This window comes from Drosophila rhopaloa, unplaced genomic scaffold (genome assembly GCF_018152115.1).
Source record: "Drosophila rhopaloa isolate 14029-0021.01 unplaced genomic scaffold, ASM1815211v1 contig_155, whole genome shotgun sequence".
NCBI lineage: Eukaryota > Metazoa > Arthropoda > Insecta > Diptera > Drosophilidae > Drosophila > Drosophila rhopaloa.
In genome coordinates this window covers 6,751,120-6,763,319 of record NW_025335034.1, presented here as the reverse complement: position 1 = coordinate 6,763,319, position 12,200 = coordinate 6,751,120, and the positions used below count along the sequence as shown (strand labels likewise).

At 42.8% G+C, this 12,200-nt stretch overlaps 2 protein-coding genes across 2 annotated transcripts; one reads left to right on the top strand and one right to left on the bottom strand.

Annotated features, from left to right (window-relative positions):
• The first annotated feature begins 54 nt into the window (after positions 1-54).
• LOC108044473 lies at positions 55-3,306 on the top strand. The gene is made up of 3 exons (XM_017123496.2): positions 55-214; positions 287-593; positions 2,468-3,306. The coding sequence occupies exons 2-3, from the start codon at positions 377-379 to the stop codon at positions 2,926-2,928; spliced, it is 678 nt and encodes a 225-aa protein (XP_016978985.1). The 5' UTR covers positions 55-214; positions 287-376; the 3' UTR covers positions 2,929-3,306.
• A 5,915-nt stretch (positions 3,307-9,221) lies between these two features.
• LOC108053668 (zinc finger protein 251) lies at positions 9,222-10,875 on the bottom strand. The gene is made up of 2 exons (XM_017136380.2): positions 10,088-10,875; positions 9,222-10,018 (listed from the first exon to the last, which is right to left on the bottom strand). The coding sequence occupies exons 1-2, from the start codon at positions 10,740-10,742 to the stop codon at positions 9,780-9,782; spliced, it is 894 nt and encodes a 297-aa protein (XP_016991869.1). The 5' UTR covers positions 10,743-10,875; the 3' UTR covers positions 9,222-9,779.
• Positions 10,876-12,200: the final 1,325 nt, after the last annotated feature.

Genomic DNA, 12,200 nt, shown 5'->3' with positions numbered 1-12,200 from the left:
TCGTTATCGAAATATCCACGACCAATCCGTGTTGCCAGACCGGTGCTCCAATAAGTGATACCGTTTTGGTTAGGGTAAAAAATCCGTCGTCGAGGCTTCCTACCCCGAGTCAAATAACAAAGGCAAAACTGTTTCGTTCAATTGTACAATAATAAATTGTTCGAAAAACAAAGAGACTGGTTGTAATTACTCTCGTCGGCTGAATAAGAAAAGGGTGAGAAACACACTAAAAGGGGCCACTGGCCTTACGCTCCCACACGTACTGACCCGACTTTCTTTGTTGCAGGTGGAGTCTGTTACTGGATTGGAGATTTCTAAATGGTGAAAACAGCACCGCTCCTGCCCCTTCCACCGGTCTTTCGCGAGCACTATCAAGATGAGCATGCGCACACGTGCCTTGGTCTTCTCCACCTTCTTCGGCAGCTGCCTGGCCATCGGCCTCCTGCTGGTCAGCATGACCACTAACCACTGGGTTCGCGCCGATCCGCGCCGCAAAAACTCGACTGAGGCCAAGGGCGAGGTCAACTTCGGGCTCTTCTACGGCAGCCAGCACCTGAATATCGGATATGGCGTGCGCCCCTATCCAATTGACGGTGAGCCCCACAAAGTAGTCGTCGAAAAATTGAGTAACTCTGGTGATCAGAATTCAGTACCAGAATGCCGGAGCCACTCAAGTATTTTATTTCCTTGGAAAGTTTGTCAAGCGATTCCTATTAATTTATATATCATTGGAGAGGGTATTATTAAGATACCACATTTTTGTTCAGCTTGGCAGGACCAAAACCGTCTGTCCGGTTTAACTCAAACTTCTAACTCAGCGTTAAAGCTATCAAGAACTTTGGGAAACTTTCAATCGTAGGCAGTATTATTTGTGAGTCAGAATTGGTGGATCGGATGATTTTATCAAATAGCTCACATAAAATATATTAAACAAGAAAGAAAGCAAACTTCGCAAGCTGAAGTTTATATACCCTTGCAATTGTTACATATCTACTACATTTCGTTTTCTATGCCTATATTACTGAAAACAATGAAGCAATGTCGATTTTGCGCTGCATTTTGCCATCGTTTCTATGGCAGCTATATGATATTGTTATCCGATCTTAATTTAGTTAAAACAGTAATTCCATAATATTTAAATATTACCAAATCCGAAAAAACAGAAAAAAAATTAAAAACCAAGTTATAATTTTTTAGAATTTTTTTATATGATATCGTCGCCTGATCTGGCTCGTTCCGACTTATATACTACCTGCAATAGAAAGACAACTTTTGGGAAAGTTATAAGCAGATACCTTTAAAACTGAGGGACTAGTTTGCGTAGAAACGGATGGACAGACAGGCGAACGGACAGACTGACATGGCTAGATCGACTCTCCTGGTGATGCTGATCAAGAATATATATACTTTATAGGGTCGGAATTGTCCCCTTAACTGCGTTGCAAACTTTTGACTGAAATTATAATACCCTCTGCAAGGGTATATAAATACATAGGAAAATAAAAGTAACATCATATTATTAAATGTTAAGCCGTTTTACTTTACTTTACTTTACTTTCTGGCATACAATACATTAAAATAGTGGCAAATATTATTATTAAATAAGAAAATAGCAACTATTTCAACTTTGACCCTTTTACGTGTTAAAGACTCTCCTAATAATAGTAGCTTTAAACAAGAAAGAAAAGCTAACTTCGGGCGGAGCCGAAGTTGATATACCCTTGCAGAATATTCTGTAAATTATATTCTCCAAAACTATTCATATGATGCATTCTTAATACTCATAAAAAATCCCAACTTCCTAACTTTAAAAACACCAAAGTTATGGCATTTCCAATCGTTCATTTATATGGCAGCTGTAGGATATAGTCGTCCGATCCTTATTAAATTTCATAGGTCGGATTGATTGGCCAAAAATAAAACCCATAGAAAATTCCAACTTCCTAACTTAACAAACACCAAAGTTATGGCATTTCCGATCAATCAGTTATATGGCGGCTATAGGATATAGACGGCCGATCCTTATAAAATTTGGTAGGTCGGATTGATTGGCCAAAAATAAAACTCTTAGAAAATCCCAACTTCCTAACTTTACAAACACCAAAGTTATGGCATTTCCAATCAATCAGTTGTATGGCAGCTATATGATATAGTCGGCCGATCCCGGCCGTTCCGACATATATACTGCGTGCAAAGGAAAGAAGGGTGTGTGCAAAGTTTCAATTCGATATCTTTAAAACTGAGAGACTAGTTTGCGTAGAAACAGACAGACGGACAGACAGACAGACAGACGGACATGCTCATATCAACTCAGGAGGCGATCCTGATCAAGAATATATATACTTTGTTGGGTCAGAGATGTCTCCTTCACTGCGTTGCACACTTTTGTCCAAAATTATAATACCCTCTGCAAGGGTATAAAAAGAGGATACTTTTAAAAATACGAACCAACTATCTTGTCTTGCAGTTTACACATTTGTCCGCACAGAGAACGGCGACTCCAGCTTCTGGCTTTGGCTCCTCACCACCTTGGGCACCGGTTTCGGCCTCCTGGCTTGCGCAATAGCCGCCATCGCCGCAGTCCTGAAGTCCGCCTCTGCGGCCAAGAGGGGCGGCACGATGGTGCTGCTCCTGGCCGCCAATATATCCGCTGCGGGGGCCCAAGTAGTAGCATTTTTGGCCTGGTTGATGCAGTTCTACAACTACTTCAGCCTCAACGTCCTTCTGGCCGAGCAACAGCAGCAGCACTGGTACAGCACGGGGCTGGCCTACCTTGGCTACAGCTTCTACTTGGTCGTGATCTCCACCATAGTGGTACTACTGAACATCGCTGTTTTGCTGTACGCCAAGCGCCGCGACCTCCGCGACCGCCGACGCCTGGAGCCGCCAAGTGAGGACAAAAACAAGGCCGCCATAATGCTGTACTAGAAGGGAGAGGAGACGAAATCCCAAATGAACCTCAACGCATCTGCTCGGAAAGCGGACGAGCAGCGACAACAATAAATCTCAGTGGCTCAAATGATTGTGCCTTACTTAAGGATGCCTTTTGCTTGCCAACAATAAGGCCCAATTATATACTCACTTAAATTGATGGTACATTCGCTTAGATTAGAAAATGTTTGACTGAAGCCGAACTTTTAGCGGAAAAAGAAAACTACACTGCCCGCACCTACCAATATTTATATAACTTTTACATATACATATACTCGAATGACATTTTTCTATACATTGTATTTACTGCCACCGGCAGCCAAGTATTTTTATGTGCATATTTACAAATACAACAACAGTCATTGTTAAAAAATAGAGGACACAAGCGCTTTGTTTACTAATTGATCTATCAGATCAGAGCAACCTCCCGGGGGAAGTGGGAATAACCAGAAGCGCACGCTACACTTCCGCATAGTAAAACCCGGAATCTCCAAGAACGAGTCAATTAAAAAAGGTGTGTCTGACAGTGCCTTGATGAATTGACCAAGAATCTCGCCTTTTCCTAAATGTCACAACATCTCCAGCGTTCCAGCTAACTTATCTACATTGCAAAGGAAATAGCAGGGACCACACGGCGAGCGAAAAATCCAAGTGTCATTGCATTCAATTTCGCAAAGAAATCAATTATCTAGTTTCTCTGTTTCTTTTCCGGGTCTTGGGACGGCTTGTGTGGCTTGGTCCTGGGAGGACTTCCTATTGCGTCTCGGGACCCACACAGGACTCGGCACCTTCGGCTGCCGATGCTGTGGCCAGATAGAGCCAATTATGTCATCATTAGGTTTGATTAGTTTTCAGGGCTCATGTTGATGGGAAAACTGGCCGGCACTTCCGGCACCACCTACTGTTTGCCTTTCGGGCTCGCTGCCCCGCAGCGCGACTCTCGGGTGCTGTTTTGGTTGGTTTTCGGTTTGATTTCAATGACATTGCGCAATATTGATGGACGTGTTTTTGATTGAGGCTGATCGATACCACCTTTCGTTGCGACTTGCAGCAGGCTCGCGAAGAAAGCGGATACGACCTCTATGCCGTCGCAGATCTTTCTGGCCTGTGGCTTATCTCGGCAAACAGCTTAGAGCCATGTGTGAGGATCTGGGCAAACCACTGCCCTTATCCTATCTGTGCTTCGGCAGCATTATGCAAGACGCGGCGTCAGGATTAGACCAGAAATTGCGTATATGTATATTCGTGCAGACACATCGCAAAGACGGGCTCATTAGGTCCCGGGCTCGGGCGAGATTACGAAGCGGACAATCGACTTATTAAGAGTGTTTATGCAGATAAACGAATCGTTTAGCGGGTGTCGGGACATACCCACTTTTCCGCCTAGGATCTGCGAACAGACCCTGGAAAATACGATCGCAAACCGCTAAAGCCGGAGTAAGGGCCTCGGAGCTGGGATTCTCGAGGATGCTGCCGAGGACGGTCTGTGCAAACATAATTAACTGGAAAGTCTCGTAATCGAATGCCGAGACTATCAATAGAAACACCAATTCGGCCACCACCCACGATGAAACCGAGGCATCAACTACTTGGAACTCATCCCGCTTGTTTACGTCAACTTGTCCTTGGTTTTTTATAGAGCAGATTGCTCTATTCATCGGGAAAGCATGGCGAGAACCGCAGAACACACTGTCCAAGAGAAAGCCAACAAGAGGCCAGACAAACTGTCTCCTATTCTTGCGAGGCTGTTGCTCCTGTCGGCCAATAAATTTCCCAATTAAATGGATCCTCTGACACTTCGCATAAAACGCTACTACCCCCTGCCTACCCTGCCCTCGGGTGGGCCCTGTCTCGCTTCCTCCCATTCATCCCTATCCGCGTTAATAAGGGATGAGGGTTGCTCAGCGAGGGCCAGGGGTTGATACGGGCATCATCGCACTGGCTTGGCCGAGAACTGGCGCTGTGAAAGGTAGCCAGACCCTTTGGGTGCGACCGAGCCATCAGGGCAGTCGACGGCGACTCCATTTTTTATTCGGGCTCACTCGCCGCTCGTTCGATCCTGGTTTTCGCACTGCTCCTCATTCAATTGCTCTGGGCCCGGCTATTGTGGCATTGCGAAATTATGGCCCGTATATTTCTCTATTAGTGGCACAAAAGACATTTCAATTTCTCACTCTGGCGCTCTGGGTGGGCAGGAGAGATAGAGATGCTGCTAAGATTCTGGTACTGGTAGTGCTGCCAATTACCTCGCTGCGAACTTTTTGCGGACCACCCGAGGAATCGTGTTTGGCCTTTTTGTGGTCATGAATGGCCATGCAATTGTTCCTGATTGTCAGAAGGTTATTGATAGCCAAACTACTTTCTTGTTAGGAAGTAACTTCTTTCTATTGCATGACTTTGTCTGCGGAACAATGGACATTTATACCCACAATCTGGTGCAATTTTGATTTGGATTCTTATGTTTAAATTATAAATTCTGGGAACTGTTCTATATCTTGGTTAAAAAATATTGTCGAGTTCCATACTTGAAGAGTGTCATACCGTCATTGGAAAAAATACACACTCTTGATAAATTTACATGTTTTGCATATATGTATATCGTATATATTTATCAGTCCACTGCTTACAATGCTTGCCTTTCTTCAGAAAAATAATTTCACGATAAACTTGTTTATATAAAGAGGGATGTTTTCTTAAAATAGTAATCTTACGAAGTTTTAAAAACTGGAATGTTTTCTTCAATGCCATTTTCCCTAAAAGACCTTTCCAGATTGATTATACCCCAGCCAAGGCTAATTATATTTTCGTAAGTTTTTTAATAAACAAAAAACATTTATCGTTGTTTTGAAACCATATATTATTCTCTTTCTTAGTTTTTGTACACGATTTCCGTTTTAAAATAAAATAATAAGTATATCCTAAAATGGCAATGCATATGTAATGATCTAAATAGCGTCGAGTGTCATACCGTCATTTTATACCAGAAACCAATAGAAGAAAATTGTAATCGTGCAAAAGTAGGTAACAGGAAATTAATTTAAGATGTGATCATATGAACATCGAGAAATATAGAAGAGCTTGTTTGTATTGTCCTTAAAATTTGATTGGCTTTCTTCAAATCCCACAAGGCGAGAAATATTGTGAAAGTAAATAAAAAATTAATTAATTAACTTAATTTTTTAAGTTTTTAAATGGGTTGAATTGGGCCTGATTTCCTGTTTTGTAAAGTATATTCTAAGGGTATAGTAGATGCGCCACAACGGGTCAGTTTATATTAGGAGGTCACTCGGGTGGTGATGACCCGGCTGTCCTCAGCGGAAATCCCGCCGATCCACTGGACTAATTTTTTATGTTTTTTTTTATGACTATTCAAGAAGCAAGTTTGATAAAGGGGCCGTGCAGCTGTCATTATTCATTCAATTTTTAAACTTTGTGTGTTCTAATTTTAATTTTTATTTTATGTCGAAATGATCAATATCAGACGACTTTATTATAATTTTCCGGTGGTTTGCACCATCTATAAGATATTTTTAGCTTTAGCTCGAGCTGCTTGTTTATACATACGCTTAAAACAAGAAAGTTCTGTTAATCGGAGAATGAATAGAAAAATCATTAAAAATATGTATAGGCATACAACACAAGTTATAGTTATTTTATAGGATTTCAGAAATTAAATTTTAATTTTATAAATAGTTGTACTAAAAATTCGACTATTCGTATAGCTTTGAATCGGTCAATTTATATAACATCTTCAAAAATCTGTTTTTAAATTAAAGTAACATGTAGATATTTTTTCAATTTGAATTCGAAATTTTTAATTTCAATATTATCATATATATCTGTTTTAAGAAAGAAACATGTAAAACATTAATGCTTAGTAATTGTTGGAATTAGAGTACAAACTTATATAGTCTTATCGAAGTTAATTTGCTTTCTTGCTTAGAAAAAGTCGGCTATTGACCATTGGATTGATTTGTGAGGATAATTAAGTTATTTTTTTAATATTAGATTTATTTTTATAGAGTATTTATGAATTTCACTTTAATTTTACAGTGCAAAACGGAAAATGTAACTCCATCTCTTAAAGTCGCAGAAGACCCAAAGAGCTGAATTAACAAATCGAAATTAAAAATGTAAAAAAAATAGAATTTGGTATAATTACCATTTGGTTGTTGCACAATGATTGTTTTGTTATTAATAAATTTGTTCAACAATCCGCAATAAGGCCATCGGGTGCGGTAACTTAAATATTACTAAATCATTACGGTGGTAAAGGTCAGCCAGATAATTTCTGCCAAGTGCTTATTTTAATTTTTTGCTTGCCGATTTTATTACATCGGGGGAAGGGGGGTTGAAAGTACCCAAAACTATGATGCATAGTAGACCTCACAGCCAAGTAAAATCGGAAAATTACAAAATAAAGCATATGCAAGGATAAATTAGTTTTCAACCTCGTTTAGAGCTGCTTTTGTTTGTGGCCATAGGGCCTATAAATAAATAATAATAAATAAACAGTTTTATTTAATTAAAACAGCTTTTGTATAAAAGTGATAAATATCAATATCTTAAGGATGGAAAGAAAACTATACGATTATAGGAACTGCGGCCAATAAACCATTAAACCAAAGACCAATATAATCTATTATATATATTATTTTATATTATATTGGTCTTTGATTAAACCTTTAGCATTTACTTGTAAGTCTTTCTTTGAACTAATTAGTATTTATTTATTTATTGCACTTTTGATTAGAATTTAGGAAGTAGCGCAACAAAATTTTACATCTGGATCTGCATGAATACAGAACGATCAGCGCATAGTGTAAGGTATTGAGAAAATTATTGCATCTAATCTTTTGGCCTTGAGTATATTTTACGTTAAATTTAAAATACAAAATAAGTACATATATATTTAATTTCTGGATTTGTAAATGATCCTTATTAAAAATAATTCCTTTAAATCTTGGCTTATATGTATATATAAGATGTTAAATAGGAATGATAAGCAAAACTATGTCCTCATGTCCGAACTTAAAAAATCGATAGAGAAATGCAAACATTGGAAATTGGGATTATCGAATGCCGTTGTCAATCAAACGAAATGGTCTTTTTATTAATTGCCAGCAATTACACTTGGACTCGGGGCAATATATAATAATTTGAGAAATGAGTGTTTGAACTTTGTTGCAGCAAGTGGGTCTCGAGTGTTCGCCCAAGTAGTTAAAGTGTAGCCCCTGTGTCTGGAGCAAACGACGAAATTGTAAAGGCTGGAATGGAAGGGACACAATATAGATCATTGTGTCACTTGTGCGATGTGAACGACGACGCACTGTCTGGCAGATAGGAACATTTTCTCAGGCCCTGAGGAACAACAGGCAGGTAGGAGACAGGTAATGTAAGAACTGCACGCCCCTATCAAGCGGACGAATTTTCCATTGTCCTGGAAGCTGGTCGAAAAACGGCCCACCGCCCAACTACCTTCATAAATTGCCTCTATTGTCCGCTCGTAGAAGTCACAATGATATTGACCAGGGATCGATCGCCCGTTCGCATAACCAATTCCACAATACTCATGGGTAATTTTTCGACTTCTCGCAGACTTTGTGTCTCGGTCGCTTTGCTCAGGTGGACCACTGCCACTCCATTGTCCTTATGAATGACGCAAGCTGTCAGGTGAGTAATGGCGAGGCGACGTGGAGGGATCCGAATCCGAATCTGAGGGACTCTGACTGTGGGAAATTATTGCCAAACCGATGTCGTTTTGATATGCAGTTAGAGTACAACTTCTACTTATTGTCGTGGGTTCTCGTTCTCCCTTTTCCAGCTTGTGGGCCCCTGTCTGCGTTGTTGTCTTATTTTTGCTCATTTGTGAATAGAATTTGGATAGATTCCGCCCAAATGACTTGTGCATTTTAACCCTTTGATGGCAGCGGCACGCATAAATGCCATTTTCATTTGCCTTTGATAATGTCGGCATGACGAGCTATTTGCCAAATGATCTGGTTAGCGGGAAGTGACACTGCCACGGATAGTCATTAATATGCACGCAAAATGGTTTCCGGTCTTTTGCTATTAATAATGCAACTAATGCACTAAATTACAGGATTCGCCTTGAAGATGAATAAATAAATAGATTAGCATTTAATAATTCTATTTATCACTTGTCTGTTTGCGGTCCACCCTTCTATGTGTCAACTTGATTTAATAGCCCCCATGTGAAGATGAAAACTTCATTCCTTACAAAAAATGATCTTAGACTTCGAAAAATTCAGAATAAAGGTTTGGCTTTTTATAGTATTTGTATTTTTTCTGGTGTAAACATAAATCGTATAATGCAACTCTCAATATTTAACTATGATCGTATAGTATTTAGGTATAAATCGTATATTTCTAGTAACCGCGTTCAGCTTATAAAACTGGTAAAATATCAGCTTACTTATAATATAGACTGTTTGTATGCGTACATACGTACAAATCTGGTATCTCTTAAATCTCTTAATCGCTTAGCATATGAGAAAGGATCACTTAAGGAGGTATTTACACATGTGCGGGGTTTTTGTGCGCTCATAACTAGTCACGTAGCTGGAAGTGTAAATATGCGTTAAAAAATAAATATCTCAATATTTGCATATATCGTCGAGGGTCTCAGGGATTGCTAGCGTTGATTGAGGTTGCTGAGTGCGCCATATTGCGCCAGGTACGGCTGAGGTAGTTCTGTCCAAGATTGGCTATAGAGTATTGGCCGGCATTGAGTTTCGTTGCAGGACTCGCAGGTGAGCTCGTTTAAAGCGTGCAAGCGCTTCACAGATCGCTGGAGGACGGGACGGCGAGGATTCGCCTTCACCCGCTCAGTACCCATACAGATAGGGGTACATGGGCACGAAGATGGCCGGGCCCAGCTGGCGCTCCTGCGGCATATGCGTCTTCATGTGCTTCTTGAGGTGGTCGCGACGGCCGAACTTCTTCCCGCAGGCGCTGCAAGGATACGGCCGCAGTCCGGTGTGGATGCGCTTGTGGCGCGTCAGCTCCTCGTTGCGCGTGAAGGTCTTGCCACAGGTGTCCACGTCGCACTTGAAGGGGCGTTCGCCTGTTAGGAGGGAGAGAAGGGGAACCGTGAGCATGACTGCCAGGGGTGGACCTCAGCTGATCGACTTACCGGTGTGGATGCGGATGTGGCCCTTCAGTTGGCCGTTGTTGGAGAAGGCCACGTCGCAGTGGGGACACTTGAACTTCTTGGGGCGTTGCTTGCGCGCGTTGAGCGCCTTTAGCTGGGCATCCTCGGCCATGACGCGGGCGTACTCCTGCTCCATCAGGCCCAGCGTGAAGGGGTCCATGCCGAAGCCGGGGGCGGAGGTGGGCGTGCCGGCGGCAGCGGCGGCTGCTGCGGCGGCATAGTAGAGCTCGCTGGCGGCCGGCAGGAACGGAGCGTGCTGCTGCGGCGGGGCCAAGGACACGCAGCTGGGGGTGGGCAGGTCCGAGGGCGACGGGAGGGGCTGGTTGAAGACGGGGTGGGGCGTGGAGGTGCGGATGTAGCTGCTGTGGTTTAGGGCGTCCTCGTAGCAGGACTTGCTGCTGTTGCTGCTGCTCGACGAGGAGGAGGATGCGGACGAGAAGTCCCGGTCGGAGTCGTGGGCAAAACCGTTGCTGGTCAACTCCGTCTTGATTGTGATGCTCTCGGGCTCCCGCTCCCGCTCCTGCTCCTTCTCCTGCTTGACCGTCCTGGGCGCTGAGGCGGCTGACTGGCGCTGTGAGTCCCAGGGACGGAACAGCCGCGAGTAGGTTTGCGGGGGGTGCAGGTTAATAGTCGACATTTCGTTGGTTCTTTCGATGTTTCGGTGGACTGGGTACAAGGCTCTCTCGCGACACTAAAGCACTTGCTTGGAACACTGGCGGATTCGCTGGACGTGGACGTTATGCTGGGCGGCGGTGTGTGTGCGCTGCGAGGTCTCAACTCGAACTGAGCTCTCCTGCCCCGGAGGCGCTCAATTTAAGCCAGGACTCGGCCTACCTACGGCTACCTACACACAGGCACCCGCCATTCATCGATTTGTTGTCTGTCTGGCGAGTGCGAGCGAGAGGAGTGCTCCGGGGTTGTTTTTCGGCGTTCGCCTGCTCAACAATGGCGGTCGCTCACGCTCACGCACACGCACACACACGCAGAGGAAGTACATAAGGTCCTGCGTAGTTTTCCCTGTCGGAAAATCGAATTCCTCTGGCAGCTTCCTTAACTTGCGCTTTTACACTCGACCCACCACTTATGTATTGCGATCCCTGCGGGGTGGCTTTTGATTTGGGTTTGGGCGCAGCTTTAAGTAAAGCATTCTCGATTATGAATTTTACGCTTACCCACCGACAAACCCCCAGCGCCTCCAGGTTGGCCTCCTTCCCCGCTCCCCGCTCCCGTCCCCGTCCCCGTCCCCGTTCCCATCCTGGTCCGTCCTCCTCCTCCAGATGCAGATACTCTGCCAAATGCGTAACTCGGTTATCTCTGGCTTGGCTATCCCGGCCTCGCCGTGGCGGCAATTTATTATTGAATTAAGTGCTTTGCCGAGGGTTGCTCCGCGCCATCCCGAATATGCAAAGTGTGGGCCAAGAAAACGGGCAGTACACGCAGCGATTTCCAAAGGGGCCTGACACTCGAGGGCTGGCGATAAGGGTTTGAGCCTGTAGTTCAGATGGTACAGTTGGCCTTAACTTTATCGATGGGGGATGCTCGAGGAAAACTTTACTGCCTTCGGTGGGCGTTTGCCTTAACGCGATTCGGGCGCCAGATAAGGAGAAGAGATACAAAGCACAATGGATAAGGAATGGATGTGAGTGTGCGTTGCTTGTTTAATGTTCTAATTTAGTATACAATTTTCATTTGATTGTGGGTCGCTTCGCATTCGCCTTTTTTAGATATTTAATACAAGGTGGAAGCTTTTGTTTTTGGTTAAATCACCCAGTGACTACATTTACTACGAATGCTAGCAGTGTTACCTGAAACTCATTACGTTGCCTTTTTCAAACTTTAAAATATTTAATTAATTTATATCTCTTTATCATTAACTTGTTCAGGTTGGTTAGTAGTTTGTATTTGCTAAAAAAGAATATAATGTGTGTATTGTGTACGTTAATAACAAAGTTACGAGAAAGTCAGTATCGGGTCTAGAGTTTACAAGTGGGTCGGGTTTTTGTTCCTTTTATATTAACACAAGATTTTGTTTAACTTTTGAATTAACAATGATTGTAAAAAGTTTTCAATTTAAAGTTAATGAAAATGTAACGGA

Excerpts from the sequence above, each read along its gene's own strand:
- LOC108053668 (XM_017136380.2), bottom strand. The coding sequence starts at position 10,742 with ATGTCGACTATTAACCTGCACCCCCCGCAAACCTACTCGCGGCTGTTC. Across the intron at positions 10,019-10,087 it reads CCACATCCGCATCCACACCG|GCGAACGCCCCTTCAAGTGC; the intron begins GTAAGTCGATCA and ends CCCTCCTAACAG.
- LOC108044473 (XM_017123496.2), top strand. The coding sequence starts at position 377 with ATGAGCATGCGCACACGTGCCTTGGTCTTCTCCACCTTCTTCGGCAGC. Across the intron at positions 594-2,467 it reads GCGCCCCTATCCAATTGACG|TTTACACATTTGTCCGCACA; the intron begins GTGAGCCCCACA and ends CTTGTCTTGCAG.